The 16,567-nt window shown below is 39.4% G+C and overlaps 1 protein-coding gene and 1 long non-coding RNA gene across 2 annotated transcripts; both read left to right on the top strand.

The window, feature by feature from the left end:
* Positions 1–5,985: 5,985 nt before the first annotated feature.
* LOC138608680 (BOLA class I histocompatibility antigen, alpha chain BL3-7-like) lies at positions 5,986–15,655 on the top strand. The gene is made up of 6 exons (XM_069681240.1): positions 5,986–6,065; positions 11,873–12,139; positions 12,880–13,158; positions 13,594–13,896; positions 14,635–14,774; positions 15,623–15,655. The coding sequence occupies exons 1-6, from the start codon at positions 6,008–6,010 to the stop codon at positions 15,653–15,655; spliced, it is 1,080 nt and encodes a 359-aa protein (XP_069537341.1). The 5' UTR covers positions 5,986–6,007.
* Positions 8,789–10,193, top strand: LOC138608738 (uncharacterized). The gene is made up of 3 exons (XR_011309456.1): positions 8,789–8,995; positions 9,210–9,385; positions 9,999–10,193. It is a non-coding gene; the product is annotated as an uncharacterized lncRNA (long non-coding RNA).
* Positions 15,656–16,567: the final 912 nt, after the last annotated feature.

Here is a 16,567-nt window from a genome sequence, read left to right as displayed (position 1 = left end):
ACTCTGGTTGGCAGTTGTTGCATTTCAAACCATAATAATGGAAAGGTGATGATCAATATAACAAACGTTAAACAACATCTTGTCCCTCTGATGCCACAGAGGCCTGGTTGTCTAAAAGGATGCCATGGAGGTGAAAATATGAGCAGATACATCTTTACCCATCTAAGTCCAGCATCCTCACAGCATTTAGCTTTAAAGGAACCATTTTCACGCTCTACCGCACCTGCACTCTGTGGCTGATAGGAGCAGGGATGTTTTAAATCAAACCACAGTTAGGCACATAAAAATGCCCAAATCAGTTTCTAAATAAAACTAAAATCACAACTAACACATTAAAAGATACTTAATAAATGTCATAAAAATAAACATTGTGGATGGAGATGGACGCAGATGGCCTGATGAATGACAGCAAGGCCATTACCACAGCTTATCTTACCAGGGATCCCCCACCGGGGAATCACTTCCATGAGCAGTGCTTTTGCCACTGCTGTTGAATCCTGTTTGCTGGAGGGGAAAACTGCTGAGGGGAGCAAAACAGCTTTAAGCAGTGATGAGACCAGTAAATGGTTAGAAACAGGTTCACCTGAGGATGTTAAAAATCCTCCGTGTCTCCAGAGGGCACCAAAGTGATGCACTACTCCAAATGCGTATCGAGAGTCAGTGTAGATGTTAACAGATTTACCAGCAGCTTGTTTACAGGCTTCTGTGAGGGCGACAAGTTCAGCTGCTTGAGCCGAATAGTGTGAGGGTAATTTACCTGATATCACAACTTCATGTTGTATAACCACAGCAAACCCTCGATTCCTTCCTTTTAGCATGCTTTGTTATCTACAAACTATACAAAAGGTTTATCAGGGTCAGGTAAACCTAGAGTTGGAACATTTGTAAGTGCAGACTTTAAGTCAGTGAAAACCTGTTGGGCTTCAGGTGTCCATGTGATCTTATCATGGGCAGAGAGCTGTTGTCATGAATCCAAGATGAGAGAGGAGCTTGTTGTTCAGAGTAGTTAGGGATCCATTGTCAGCAATATGACGTCATGCAAAGGAAACTCACCATTTGTTTGTTCTTTAACGGTTTGGGGAGCTCCAATGTAGCCTGAACGTGTTTGGGAGAGAGGGATTCACCCTCTGCTGTGATCACATGTCCCAGGTAGGTTACTTTAGTTTGAGAGACTTGCTTTGTGGCCGTTTTCTGCTAGAAACGTCAGCAGTGCGAGTGTGTCTTCTTGACAGGCTTCAGCTGAAGGGCTACACACCGTTAGATTGAATGTACTGAATGAGAGTGGAGCCTGATGGAAACTTGAAGTTTAGCAAAGTTTAAGTCAGTTGTTGATGAAGTGCGTGGGAGACTAAACTTAGACGCAACGTGTCCATGTATAAGTTTTACCTTTTTAAACGAGAACGCGAACCAGTACTGGCTATCGGGGTGTACTGGGACCGAAAAAAAACGCCTTAGCGAGGTCGACAACCGAAAAAAGAGTAGCTTGTGGTTGTACTTGCAGCAAGATTGTGTGGATTTGGTACCTCGGGAACTCTTGGGTGAACTGCAGCATTTACTGCTTGCAGATCTTGTACAAATCTTCAAATTGTCTTTACAGGAAAAATAAGAGTTCTGACTGGAAGATGTTTCACAAAGTATAATGATCCCTCTTTTAAAGGGACTCAAAAACTGGCGTAATGCCGTCAAGTGCTTCTTTTCTGAGAGGATATTGTTTTAACAGGCCTGTAGTCTGATTTTGGATGAATGATTAAAGGTTCTGAATTTGACCTACATCATATTTATGTTTGGCCCAGAGACATTCTGGGACCGTCGACAGATAAGGTGGAATTTCCGGTGAAGCCATGGTTACATAGACATCAGTGAGCAAACCACGTGGTGAGTCCTCAACCAACCCGACAGTTCTGTGCACATGTACAGATGTTGTCAGTCTCGTACGACATACATCACCTTGCACGCTGTATTCTGTCTTAGGATCCTCTGTGGGAACAAAATCATGACAAGCAGCCTTCTGCCGAACCCAGCGTCCCCGATCTTGCCACTTCCAGTCGTGTGGTTTAGCCAGAGGTACATGTGGTATATTTGTCTGACAAAAACACGCTTTTGCAAAGTGGAGAGGGAAAACAGTAACAGCCGCCAAAGAAGAACTTGTCCAGTATATGCGAGTTAAACGTGACCATAACTTTTGCATAAGTCTGTACCATCTGTCTTAATACTGTTTATCAGGACCTTCATGAATGCGTGAGGTGCGATGTAAATCAGTTGTAGGCATGTAGTCATCTGTACGTGGTGTGTGTGTGAGGCGTTGCCACACAGCAGAGTTTATGTCAGGGGTCATCAACTAGATTTGTCCAAGGGCCAGATTTTTTCCAAGCAGACACTGTGGGGTCCAGACTTTCACAAACAAACTTGATCTATTCCACGCTGATTTGTTATCAGGGAGGCTGCTGCACTTCAACACGTCACAGAGAATATGAAGAAATTCATCTCACAGCTGAGGGAGAATTTCTCTGCCAGATTTGATGACTTTGCCATTTCCAGGGGTGTCATTGAATTTGTGCGTGACCCACTCACCATCCAGGCGGAGAATTCTCCGCTGATGTGAAGAAGGTGATGCCGTTGGACGAAGCGGTGATTCAAAGTGAACTCGTTGACATCCAGGTCTCCAGCAAAATGAAAGCTGCTCTCCGTGGTGATGAAGGCTTGAGCACTTTTTGGGTGGCTTGTCCCCAAGACTACGGCACACTGAAGGAGTTGGCTATGTATGTGCTCACCATGTTCGGGTCGACCTATACATGCGAAGCTGCGTCCTGAAAGATGAACACTATCAAGACCCATGAGAGGAACCGACTGTCAAACCAGTCTTTGGAGGACTGCTTGCGAATAAGCCTAACAGCTGTCAAGCCTGATGTTAGGAAGTTGGTGTCAGAGGGAAAATGTAATTTCTCCCATGAACCAGATGTGAGTATTTCAGCCTTTTATTTGAGGGATTCATTGTTCAATGACAAGCTACTTTGTTTTTTTGATGTTCCGTTCGACTGACTCTTGAAAGCAACATTTCAGTTAAATGTTTTATTTATTTTTATATCCATTTTCTGTTGTCCCAGCCAGGAGTACGCCCATGTGGTGCACTCTGCTTCAATAACTTCACCACACTGAAATTTATGGAACAACATGTCTCATGCTCAGATGACCACTTTCTGCGCTGCCTCTCTCTCTCTCTCTCTCTCTGAGGGAGTGCTGTTCGTTATCCATCCATTATCTATACTGCTTATCCTGTTCAGGGTTGCGGGTGGGCTGGAGCCTATCCCAGCTGTCATTGGGCGAAAGGCGGGGTTACACCCTGGACTGGTCGCAGTCAATCACAGGGCTGACACATAGAGACAGACAACCTTTCTCACTCACACCCACATTTGAATCTATTTAGAGTTACCAATTAACCTAACGAGCATGTCTTTGGACTGTGGGAGGAAGCCGGAGACTGCGGAGAGAACCCACACATGCACGGGGAGAACATGCAAAGTCCACACAGAAAGGCTAACTTTGTCCAAAAAAGGATTTGACCCAGTGACCTTACAGCTGTGAGGCGACAGTGCTAACCACTGCATCACCATGCAGCCTGCAGTTTGTTATACAAACTAATATTAATGAATGTATCTGAATTGGGATAGCCTATATTCCAATGAAATCCCTGATGAGGACTTTGCAGGCTGTGGATATATTCCAGCCTCCTTAGCCGCTGAGCGCTGGCATCACAGTGCTGGCATCTCGTGCACTTTGGCATTGCTGAGAGGATCTGGTGCTGCTGACGCGTCCTCGCCGGTAATTTCTTTGCCAAAATGACCAATAATGGTTTGGATGGCTGGTTTAGCATATTGCTGAAGCACTGAGGGGACGCAGTTATCATGAATCAGTGATATTTTTTTTTTTTGTTGAAAATATATTATTGTCATGTTTCATGACAGACTTCACATGACCGCGGGCTGCCAGTTGACAATCACTGCACTATGGATTGTTGTCTGTCGTTTATATTTGGATCAGAGCTGTTTTCAATCTCAGAACAAAAGCACAATAAGACTCTACTACATCCTCACGAACTCCATTTGATCTGCATCTGACCTCTGACCTCCCAGAAAGTTAAAACATTTGTGCTCATAGCATCACATTAACCTACAAAATATTATAGAAAATCTGAGCAGCAGGAGATTTAACACGACTTTCACATGTGAACAAAGATGATAAAATAGAATAAAGTCCCCTGTGTCTCCTAATACAATGCTTTTAGATGGGCTGAAACATACTGACTTTACTTTCACTTCCATTGATAACCTCAGTTTTACCGAGTTACACGTGATGTTGATGCTCAGGCTAAATTCCTATTGGCTGTTATGGAGGTTGATGGCTATGGAGGACTGAAACTGCCATAATCAAAAATAAATAAATAAATATCTCAAATAAATAAATAAGTAAATCAAATAATAAAGACAGAAATGTAGAAATAAAGCCTCAATTATCAAATGAAAAAAAAAAAAAAAAATTCAGAAATATAAAAATAAATAAATTAAATGTTTTTATTTATTTGACAAATTCCTTATTTTAGTATCAATCTATTCTTTCTGTTTACATTTCAATCTGTTTTTCTTTATTTTCCTATTTATTTATTTATTTCTGTATTTATTCATTTCTGTCTACATTTATTTCTGTATTTATTTTCTGTATGTAAATGAGTAGGCGTGTCTTGATTGTATCACTTAACAGCCATTGGTTGATCATATGAGAGCCCACAGATCGGTTGTATACGTCTAGCTCCCCACAGTTTCTGGAAATTACTTGAAGAAGCAATGCTAGCCTAGCTATATGCAACTAGCAATGGATGTAAAGCGGCTTTTGGGTGACATAGCTGAAAATGCTTCTCCAAACTTCATGCTATTTCGAGCTGAGGCACAGTTGGAAAATTTGATTTATCCGAAACCACTGACGGAGAGAGACGTTATGTTGGTTATATCCGGCTGAGAACAATAATCCACACTGCAGTCTAATTTCTGGTTATGGCTCATACTTACATTGTTCTTGATCGTCCAGGCGATCGGCTGCCTCTTGCAGGAGCTATGAAACAGAGCGTCTGGCAACTATCTGATCAGATGCTAGATCTAGAGGGAGAAGTATAGTCTTACATGATTGGTGTGTTTGGTTCATGAGCTTGGCTCGACTACTGACTACACTTGACAGTGAACATAAACATTACATGACGTTATCCTCATGCACTGGTTATCAACCATTATCAAGTTTACAAGGACAGCTTGCTACCTAACATAGCGTTAGCTTGCTAGGCTGTTGTCAATATTACCTTGATAATGTTGCCAAATTTCCTCAGTTGTGGCGTTTTTCTACACAGCCCTCACCAACTACTGGCAGTACCACCATATTCGCAGCTCTGGGTACAGACCTCGTCACATCCACGCAGTACTGTAGTGTGTGGGTTTGGATAGCCAAGACACGCCTACTCATTAACATAAGGATGAAGAAATACAGAAATAAATGTAGACAGAAATGAATAAATACAGAAATGAATAAATAGGGAAATAAAGAAAAACAGATATAAATGTAAACAGAAAAGAATAAATTGGGAAATATTAAATGTGAAAATAAATGAATACAAAAATAAGGAATTTGTCAAATAAATAAACATTTAATTAATTAATTTTTATATTTCTGAATATATTTATATATTTTTAAATGAATATGAACATTTATTTGATAATTGATTTATATTTATTTCTAAATTTCTGTCTTTATTATTTCATTTACTTAATTATTTGAGATATTTATTTATTTATTTATTAAGGCAAGTAATTTATGGCAGTTTCAGTCCTCCATAGTAGTCAGTGCTCCATTTGCTCTCACTTCATTTCACCCTCAGAGCTTGAGCTAGCTGCACGTTTTGTCTTTAGCTCTACAAAGAAACGTATTAGTTTTAAGTTCATCAATGTTGAAGAAGTCACAGGTCCCAATGAAGACTGTGATGCTCCTGACTCTCCTGGGAACAGTCCTACATGACACGACGGCAGGTGAGGAAAGAATCACTGTAACCCTTTTTTGAGTTGCACAGTATTATACATTATTATGAAGAGTATTATACAGTAGAAGGGGTACACTGTACAGTACTGTGAGTTGCAGTGCATTGTGGGTAAATATCTTCGGACTGCGTGGGTATTACAGTTGTTTGAGTGTACTGTAAATCCACTAACAGTTACTGTTCTGCCCGCGAAAAACGGACCAATTACGTGAAAGCTTGGTTTTAAAGTTTTTTGGAGGGAACACAGCACTTCTTGGGAAGGCAAAGCATTGACTTCCGAAAAACATGTAAGTAAGAAATGTTATTTCCATATTACGTTTTATATGATTTAGTTCAGTTGAGTGTTTTAAACGATTCAGCCAGGTCATCTTTCAACAAGACTGCCAACCTCACATCTATAACATTAACTGCTAGCTAACTTATCTAATGTTGTTAGTCCAACTGAGACTCTAGCCATCTGTAAACTTAATCGCATTTTATTCAATTTAAAACACCAATTTTTATTCCATTTTTATCTGACTCTATTCTAATTCAATAAAAACGGTTTCATCAAGATTTGTATTTATCGTAAGGAGTTAAATGATTTGAGATTCAGCTACAGCTTTTCCGGTGTGCTTCTTGATGCATATCTGCCCTGGTTCTAGCCATCTGTCAATTTAAGCAAATTTTCTCAAATATAAAACCCCGGTTTTGACAACATTTTCATTTGTCTCTATTTTAATCCTATAAGAGTGTCAAAGATCAAGATTTGTATTTATAGCAAAACAAATTCGATGGTTGGAGATTGAGATACGCCAAACCGGAAGCTGTGCACGGTATGCTCTGTTAGCTAGTTAGTAAGCCTATTAGGAGACAACAGAAGGAGTTGGATATTAACGACGTATTGTCGTCTTATATAGATGCATTTTTTATGTGGATCTCATTTTTGTAAACGTTTTTAAGTCGTCTGTTTATTTCGCTTTCGGATTTTACAGCTGCGGTGAAAGACGGACAACGCCGGCCCGGGTTCAGCCTAAAACGACGAGTTTGGTGAGTAACGTTAGACACCCGACAGATAAAGTGACGTTTGCTGTGCGCGCAATTGATATTTGTTGTTTTTACATGATTTAACTGGCAAGTGGCCAGGGGTTTTTCGCAAGTCAGGCGAAGCTAACGTGTGTTTACCGAACGTTACTAGCGTGCTGCGTTAGTTGGTGGTTATCGTTACACGAGTCAATTCATCACAATGGTGTTGCTATACAAGTGCAAGCAGTGTGTTTTCTACACGGGGACGCTTTCAAAATTTTATCATCACGTGAAGGAGCATAGAAACCTTGTGGTTTGGCAGGGTGCCCATGCAAATGTACTACCTTCTTTGCACTTAAATCACATTTGCACCGAAAACACACAAGGGACTCAACACCTGTCAACAGACCCGTGCAAAGCGATGTGAGGACTTGCCTGGTAGAGAGGTGCACAATGACAACACAGAATATATCCAGCCTCTGTGGCCATCTTAAATGGCATATTAGAGACGGAAAAAACATTATATGCCCATTTCCTAATTGTAAAGAATTCTTCCATGTGAAGGCATCTTTCTCATCCCACCTAAGTAGAAAACACAAATACTCATTTGATTTCCTGTCAGTTCTGACATTGATGTTTCCAGTCATAGGCCGCAGGATGACGTGAGCATTGAAGGCTGTGATAATGCTGAAGTTCATGATTGCGTCTTTCCTGATAACATAGATCAGGATAAATTCCTCACCAACTTGGCACTGTTTTACTTGAGGATGCAAGCTAAATGCTCTTACCAGCCAGTACTATCCAGATTATAATTGAGGAGTTCCAAGAAGTGTAACGGAGTGACACGTGTGATGTCCAAACTTCATGAGGAATTAACAAAGTTAAAAATGCCTGAAAATGACCTTTCTGAAGTCATAAGTGGACAAACAAAGATAATCTGATGAAGATGTATAACGAGGGAGTGTTTAGGTCTGATAAAACACGCAAGACATACTTTAATACGAAATTCAACCATGTCGAGCTTACACAAGTTTATCTTGGAATAGATGCAACTGGAAAGGATCGCTTTTTCCAGTATGTCCCAGTGAAAGAGACATGAAAGGCACTTTTGAGCCACCCATCAGTCAGCAAAATACAATGAGGCAAAGATGCATGCATCTGATGATCCACATTTGTTTGAAGTTGTAAGGGATGGCAAGAATTTTAAAGAAAAACAAATACTTAGCCAGTCTATGTCCTCAGTTTCAATGATTTTGTACCAAGATGCTTTTGAAGTGGCAAACACCCTTGGGTCAGGGAGGAAAAAGCACAAACTACTGGGTGTTTACATGTCCCTCTCTGAAATTGCTCCTCATAATCGATCCTCTATTGACCCCATATAACTCATTTCACTCTGCAGGGAGGAAGATTTTAGTTTTTTGGGCAGGATACACAGGGCCTGGCAACACAGTCAAAATATATCACACTATTTTTTAAATATTTAATTTTTATGTAAAACAATGTTTGACTGTTTTTGATTTTTCCAATATAAATTACAGTAGTGTGACATATTTTTGATATTGTTTTATTTAGTATTATGAGCAAGGTACAGATGGTCTTTTGTCATTCAATTTAAAATTGAAATACTGATTCAATCTTCAAACTTAAAACTGTAATAAAATACATATACATGTAACATATTTATATAACAATATTCCTATATATATATACTGTACAGCTTGCAGTAATTGGTTGGGTGTCCCCTACTTGGGGACCTGTGTGTAAGGTACCAACCAACCATCAACTAATATTGGTATAAGTAAACATTGCTTTCTGTCTTCTTTTCCTACCTTTCTGTATTCATTAAGGTCACAACGACCCCGGTCGATGCAGAAGCCAGGCTCTAACTCCCAAGCAGCCCTGGGCTGGTGGCTCTTGGTAAGACTATCAGTAGGTTTGGGCGGTATTACAGTATACCAGGGTATTTACAAGTCCTACTGGTTTTAAAACTCTTACACCGGAACAAGATTAATTCAAACATTACAAATGCAGCCAAATCAGGATCTTTCTAGTGATGATTCCAGTTGTTACATTTTCAGAGTCACTCCTACAACAAGTGTGCCTAAATACATGCAATTTTTATGTTTTGCAGGAGATTCAATTCTGCATGCAAAGAAGCTGATGCTGACGATGGAAAGGGAAAGTCCTTATCCAGCAAACTGACCTACCTGACCTCTCTGCTGCACTGGCTGTCCTGTTCAGCTGCTACTATGTCTCCAGCATAGAACAGCAGCAAGAGGCAGCCACGACTTTGGAGTTCATCCAGAGGTAGGCACATCATGCGGTCATTTATTAGTTTACACCCCAAATTACCATAGCAGAAGTGTTGTCAGACTTTAAAGGGATACTCCACTATTTTGTAATGCCAGGATAATGTCAAGCCTGTTAACAGAAGGTTGAGCATTTTTTCCTTCGACCACTATCCAAGACCCCTCAGGATATTCTAGGTTTTCATTCCACCATGTACTTTTTCTGAAAAACTGGAAGCAGACTTCTATTGTTATGAACTAATTACAATTATTTACATTTTGCACAAAAGGTTTTATTTACCAGTTGTGTGTATTGTTTGTTGTGTGCTATTAGTGTAAGCCTTTCCTCTGGAGTTGGCCAGCCATTCTACTCCATGACAGAGTGATCTGATGATGGGGGATCGCCTCAGCATGCAAATCAGGATCATTACTTTTTATGATCGATTGGTGGATGACTATCCATTTTTAAAAAAGAGGCTTTTAAACTGCAGCTACTCACTGCGCCACCACAACCTAGCTACCACCTAGCAACCATCTTGGGCATCTAATCAGCCACCTATCAATGATAACAGCAAAGAAAATAGAATATTACTATACAGACTATTTAAACAGACTATTTCTTGTATTTACAGGTTTATTGTGAGGATAAACCAGGACAACAGCAAATGCACCTCAAGGGTCCAGGTCAGCCGAAGGAGTGGCAAGACGGTCCAGCGAAAGGTCACAGCCCTGAATCCCCGTGTTGCATCCTTTCTGAAGGACTTTTTAGACTCTGTTTGGCTTAGAGGGCTCCTGAATGCAGATTAAAGTGCAATTTCCCCCCCAAACTGTTCCTGTGGTCATGTTCCTAACTCTACTACTGACAATAAGATACTCTTGATGATGGTTTAATTTGACAACAGCATTTTGTATCGCTATTCACAATATACAGTGTGAAATCTGAGTCCTCTACCAAGATGGTTGTTTTCATCATTCATCAAAAACAAGACAAAATACTGACTCAGTTGATGTATCCAAAGCAAGATCATATTTACACTTACTTTTTATTTCCACGCCTTAATTACAGCTTGTGATAGAGTACCTCTCTTTGTGTGTAGCTGATCCTGAAGTCCGATCTACATGCATTCAGAGAGCAGACGACAGAGCAAGATTTTTCAGTCAGAATCAGAATCTGGGTTTATTGCCAAGTAGGTTTACACATACAAGGAACTTGTTTTGGTGATTTTGGTGCAGAACAATTAACACAGAACTAGAATAAAACTAAGTAAAAGACTTAAATAGAATAAGATAAAAAAATTGGAATAAGAATAAAAAGATAAAAAGCAATACGTATAATACAAATAGCAAATAGAACAGGTGTGATTAAAAACTGTACAGGTGTGCAAATGATGAAAACTCACAGAAACCTGTTCGAACAAAAACGTTTAAATCAGGACTAAGAGACGCTCAGTTTATGGTGGAGGGAATGTTAGAATTTAATAAATAATATTAGTTATTTAAAAACAAAATTCTGCAAATAGAAAATGTGTAGAATCACTACATGTGAAATATAAATATGTTGATTAAAGATATAGAGGTGTGTCCATTCACATTTTTCTGAGATTCTCATAATTAACAGAAAATTTCAGTCGTACACATAATATTTTTATGAAAGACTAACAGAGTTAAATATATAATACTTTAATTTGAACAAATACATTTACATTAAAGCGAGTTACACAAGAGTCCATTATCTTTTTTATTGATCGAATTCAGTAAAAACATTTATAGCCATAAATTTGACATCGACAAACCTCCTGATATTAAGATAAAGATATATAACTAATCGTTCTTTGGATATAAAAAAACAATAACAAAAGAAAAGAGTAAAACCTTCTTCTAAACCAAAGATTAGAAAAACCTGAAGAAATTGAAGTTATCATTGCTCACTACTGATGGTATAAAATATCAGATCACCCAAAATATCAAATAGAAAATAACGTTTAATTTATTGGTTTATAAATCAGATTGAATCACGTGTACATTTTGTTCAGAGGTTTGAGATTTCAGATTTCAAACTAATAAGATAACGAGTGTAAACTGCTAAAGAAGTTTCCTGAAGATTGAATGAAGACACAAACTGGAAATCAAAGTGGAGTTTCACTTCACACTAAGATATCCAGCACTAGATAAAAAGATGATTTATGACAGACTGTTTGATGTCAGTGAAAGTCAGGTACACGACTGCATGAGCTGAATTTATGACTTGTTAAATATTTCCTTTCAGAATAAAAACATTTTGAAGACACATTCATCAGAAATATTAGAATAAAAAGTTCAAGAGAAACTTTGTTTTTAAATCTACACAAACATTGTTTTAGTGTTTATTGACTGCAAAGAGATGATGAGCTTGTGTTGAATGTGCTGTAGTTCTTTTTGATTCTGTGTGCTGGATCATTAAATTGTTCAGTGATTCATTAAAGTGTCAAATGAAACCTGAAATGATCACATGAACTTTTTCTTACAGTGCCTCACTCTCTGAAGTATTTCTTCACTGGGTCTTCTGGAGTCCCAAACTTCCCACAGTTTGTAGCTGTTGGGTATGTTGATGACATTCAGATAGATCACTATGACAGTGACACCAAGAGAGCAGAACCCAAACAGGACTGGATGAGCAGAGGCACAGCAGAGATAGCCGACTACTGGCAGAGGGAGACTGAGTACCGTCAGGGTCAACAGCAGGCCTCCAAAGTCAACATAGAAACTGCAAAGCAGCGCTTCAACCAAACTGGAGGTTTGTTCATGTTTAACTTTCTACTGATGAAATGTTGTTTATATTTTCATCCTGTATTTTAGACAGATGTGACCACACACACACACACACACACACACACACACACTCTCGCCCTCTCTCTCTCACACACAGTCAGACTCACAGAAACATCACTGACACTCAGACTGCTGGATGCTGCTAAACTGCCCTGATGCAGCGTTTCTGTCCATCCCATAATAACCTTCAGAGATTATTAACCCTTTATCTCCACTAGATTAGACCAGAATAACTCGACTGGGCTGCCCACAGTCAGTCGGTCCATATGAACTCTCCTGTAGAAAACCTGTTGATCACAACAGCTCTACAACACACAGCTGATAGAGGAACGTCAGCGCCTGGTTTCTAAAACTAAGGTGCAGGACTGTAAATGGGACACAGGCTGCTTGTGCTGGGTCCGCACATGAGAGGAGGAGCAGCGTGTGTTAATGAACGTGGCTGACAGGACAACATGATGAATGTGTGATTGTGATCAGAGGTTTAAAAAGTGTAACAGCTCGACTCTGCTGCACTGACCACACTGTGTCCATGATATATAAAGAGCAGAAACACAGATCAGACTGAGACTCTCCTTCAGTGGAAGCTTCTAGAACAGCAGGATGTGAACTGTGTTAGGATGTCACTCTGTTTTCCCTCTCTCTCTCTCTCTCTCTCTCTCTCTCTCTCTCTCTCTCTCTCTCTCTCTCTCTCTCTCTCTCTCTCAGGTGTCCACATTAACCAGAAGACGTACGGCTGTGAGTGGGACGATGAGACTCAAGACGTTTATGGTTTCAGGCAGGAGAGTTATGATGGAGAAGACTTCATAGCATTAGACCTGAAGACGCTGACATGGATCGCTCCAATACCACAGGCTGTCATCACCAAACACAAGTGGGATAGTAAAACAGCTGAAATAGCACAGGAAAAGAACTACCTCACCCAGATTTGCCCTGAGTGGCTGAAGAAGTATGTGGACTATGGGAGGAGCTCTCTGCTGAGAACAGGTAGAATCACATGACCTGATGTGTTTTTATTAGCACAACGTTCATACACCTCTTCTCTTCCTGACATGACAATAAATGTTACACACATTTCTCTTTCTCTCCTGCTCTCTCTTCATCTTTCTGCTTCTCTCTCTCTCTTCCTACTTTATATATCTGTTCCTCTCTGCTGCATATCTGTACATCTACATTTCTCTCTCTGTCTCTCTACTTTTTATTCTCACTCTTTTGTCTCCTTTTGTCTTTTTCCTCCCTCTGCCCTCCCATATTTATATCATTTACAGTCCAGTGAGCTTAATTTTCTTTGCATAGGTACTATAAATATAATCTTGATGTTAGTAAGGCATTTAAATACATGACAGTTAACAGGAACTATGATAGTAATCAACAGTAAATGATAATTAAGAAACTATAATCTGTCTTTCTCTCTCTCTCCAGACCTCCCCTCAGTGTCTCTCCTCCAGAAGACTTCCTCCTCTCCAGTCAGCTGCCACGCTACAGGTTTCTACCCTTACAGCGCCGTGATGTTCTGGAGGAAAGATGGAGTGGAGCTTCATGACGACGTGGACCACGGAGAGATCCTCCCCAACCACGACGGATCCTTCCAGATGAGTGTCGAGCTGAAGCTTCCATCAGAGTCCTCTGCAGACTGGGGGAAGTACGAATGTGTGTTTCAGCTCTCTGGTGTGAAGGAGGACATCGTCACCAAGCTGGACAAAGTCGCGATCAGGACCAACGAAGGTAAGACTGGAGTCAGAGGGGATGAGAGTGGGAAGTTCACTGTAACAGTCCTGTGTTGGAAGGGAAGTTTTGTTTCCTTATATTGTTTTTCACTCACTTTCATCAAGTTTTTTATACATTTAATAAACAGTTTGAAGGCTGAGATTAGTATGAAACCAATGTAAGTGTCCACCTCTGGACCCTGACAGCAAAACAATAAAAGAATAAAAAGAAACTTTTATCAGATTTAAATGATTTGTTTCAAAGGATTATAGATGACTGCAGCTGTTTGTGCTGTCTGTCCGCTCTTTACTGACCTTTGATCAACACAGACAAATGTCAATAATGAAACACAAAAAAGTGTTTTTGTTCAGTTTATATTTTTGATAAAGACTTCTTTTTATTTACCTCCAATAGAAGACATTTTTTAGAAAGTTGTCTGAAGATTATTGTAAAAAGAATTTACTCAAACAAGTTTAGAGTGTTTTTTTTTCAGTCATTGTGTAACCATTTACATGTTCAGAGATTATAGGCACTGTATTTTACTTCATGTCAGTTTTAGGAGATGAGTTCATGGACTTGTTCAAAGATTCAGCATCAATACAGTAATTATCTACAGACAGGATGAGAGTTAACATCAGCAGCACAAACAAACTGTGCTTATATTCAGGATTATGGTCTGACTGGCAGATGTTCTTCTCTTTCACCTGCTTCACCTGCTCAGGTTGTGACTGTGTTTTGTTGTTTTCTGCTCAACAGGGAATTCCATGCACGTGACCATCGGCATCATTGCTGCAGTGCTTGTTCTTGCTCTCGCCCTCATCGCTGCCGTTGTGTTCATGTTGAAGAAGAGGAATGGTGAGAGACCAAAGCAGAAACATGAAGTCATTTTATTTTCTGTATTTTCTTTCTAGACTTTTTTTCTGTCCAGTTTTCAAAAGTGAAACAAATGATCTTCTTAACATTTAAAATGTGTTTTTATCAACGTTAAGCGCTGTAAGACCCAGAAACAGTTTAATTATAATTTGACTGCAGCACGATGATGTAAGGAAGAGGCCATCAGAAAAGAAATAGTGTAAGATTTAAACAAAAGTCATAAGGATGTATTTATCAGTTTGAGTTGGTATTAGAGAGGATCATCACTGGACTGAAGGTGACACTGTCTGAAATATTTAACGGTTACATCTTTAATAATGTGTTTGTATTTATTTTCAGCCAAACGCCCTCCATCTCGTAAGTACAACCTGTTTTATTCTATTCACTCTGAGCTGAAACGCTCTCTTTGTATTAAAGCGGTTTTCTGGAGTGTTATCTGTTGTGATATTATATATCTGCTGCTTGTTAACATTGTGCTTCTGACCTCACAGCTGTGATCAACCCTGTCGTGGAGCAAGAAAAAATGCTTGAGAATCAAAATGCCTAAAAGACAAACACACCACCCTGAACACAGTGAGTAGCATCACATAGGCCGTGAACTTGTTGCTTTAAAGCTGCTTTAAACTGTTCAAAGGAACCTTCTGTGATTCTTTATTATTGTAACATGTTGGTGACACATTTTAGCGGTCAATAAAATATTTGACCATAAACTCGTCTTCTACAAAAATAAGTGAAACTGTTGGATTGATGATTGAAGCAAACATATTTTAGGTCTCAATGACTTTTAATATTCAGCTTTGTGGAAACTTACTCTGCAAACATTTATGAAGTTATTTTGTTTTTGATTTCATGTTTATTTTTTCTTCTTCAGGTTTATGGATATGGATTTATGGGGCGGCTGTAGCTCAGTGGTAGAGTCAGTCTTCTTTCAAGTGGAAGGTCGGAGGTTCGATCCCCGGCTCTCTCATTCTACATGTCCAAGTGTCCTTGGGCAAGACACTGAACCCCTAACTTCTCCCTGTGGCATAGCCATCGGGTATGAATGTGATACGTGATTGACAGTTGGGCACTTTACGTAGCAGCCTCTTCCATCAGTGTATGAATGTGTGTGTGAAAGGGTGAATGTGACATGTTGTGTAAAAGCAGCTTTGAGTGGTCCCAAAGACGAGAAAAGCCCTATATAAGTACAGTCCATACGTTTTGCACTGGAACAAGCAGCGCTTCCAGCACATTGTCCTGGGAATTTATTGGTTATTCATCACATGAAATGAGCTGATCAGGGTTGGAAATCTCGATTTAGATGCTTATTGATTGAAATGCAGAGAAAACAAGTTTGAAAATTAGTTGATCAACGCTGTACAAATCTCCTCAAACATAAAAGACGACATTAGATTGTTTGGTTAACTTAGTTTAAAAAAAGTGGCCTTTCTTTTGATGCTTTAACTTTGGTTATTCAAATGAGGATGATTATTTTTTTCTTGGTGAGAAGTTAAACAACAACAATCAATCCATAAAAGCGTCTCACTTCTCTTCATATTTACATTCTAAATATTTTGTGTGCTTTTAAAACAAATCCGCCGTAGTTACAGTTTGATGCTTCTGGTTTTGGGAGCTTTGTGCTTAAATTGATGTTGGTAAAACACACGTTATTCTACATTTATAAACACACACATCCACACGCCATCCTATTTTCAGATCAATACTCAGAAGGTCTATAATATCATAATATATACATTAACAATACAGATATTTGTCAATCAGTGGAAATAGTCTTTACTTTTTATACAAAAAAAGCCATTGTTTGGTTTTCTGGTTG

The sequence above is a fragment of the Semicossyphus pulcher genome, unplaced genomic scaffold (assembly GCF_022749685.1).
Source record: "Semicossyphus pulcher isolate SPU_LCO1_2020_fin unplaced genomic scaffold, fSemPul1.0.p SCAF_5, whole genome shotgun sequence".
Taxonomy (NCBI): Eukaryota; Metazoa; Chordata; class Actinopteri; order Labriformes; family Labridae; genus Semicossyphus; species Semicossyphus pulcher.
Note: the sequence above shows the minus strand (reverse complement) of the source record. Positions and strands in the feature narration are given on the sequence as shown.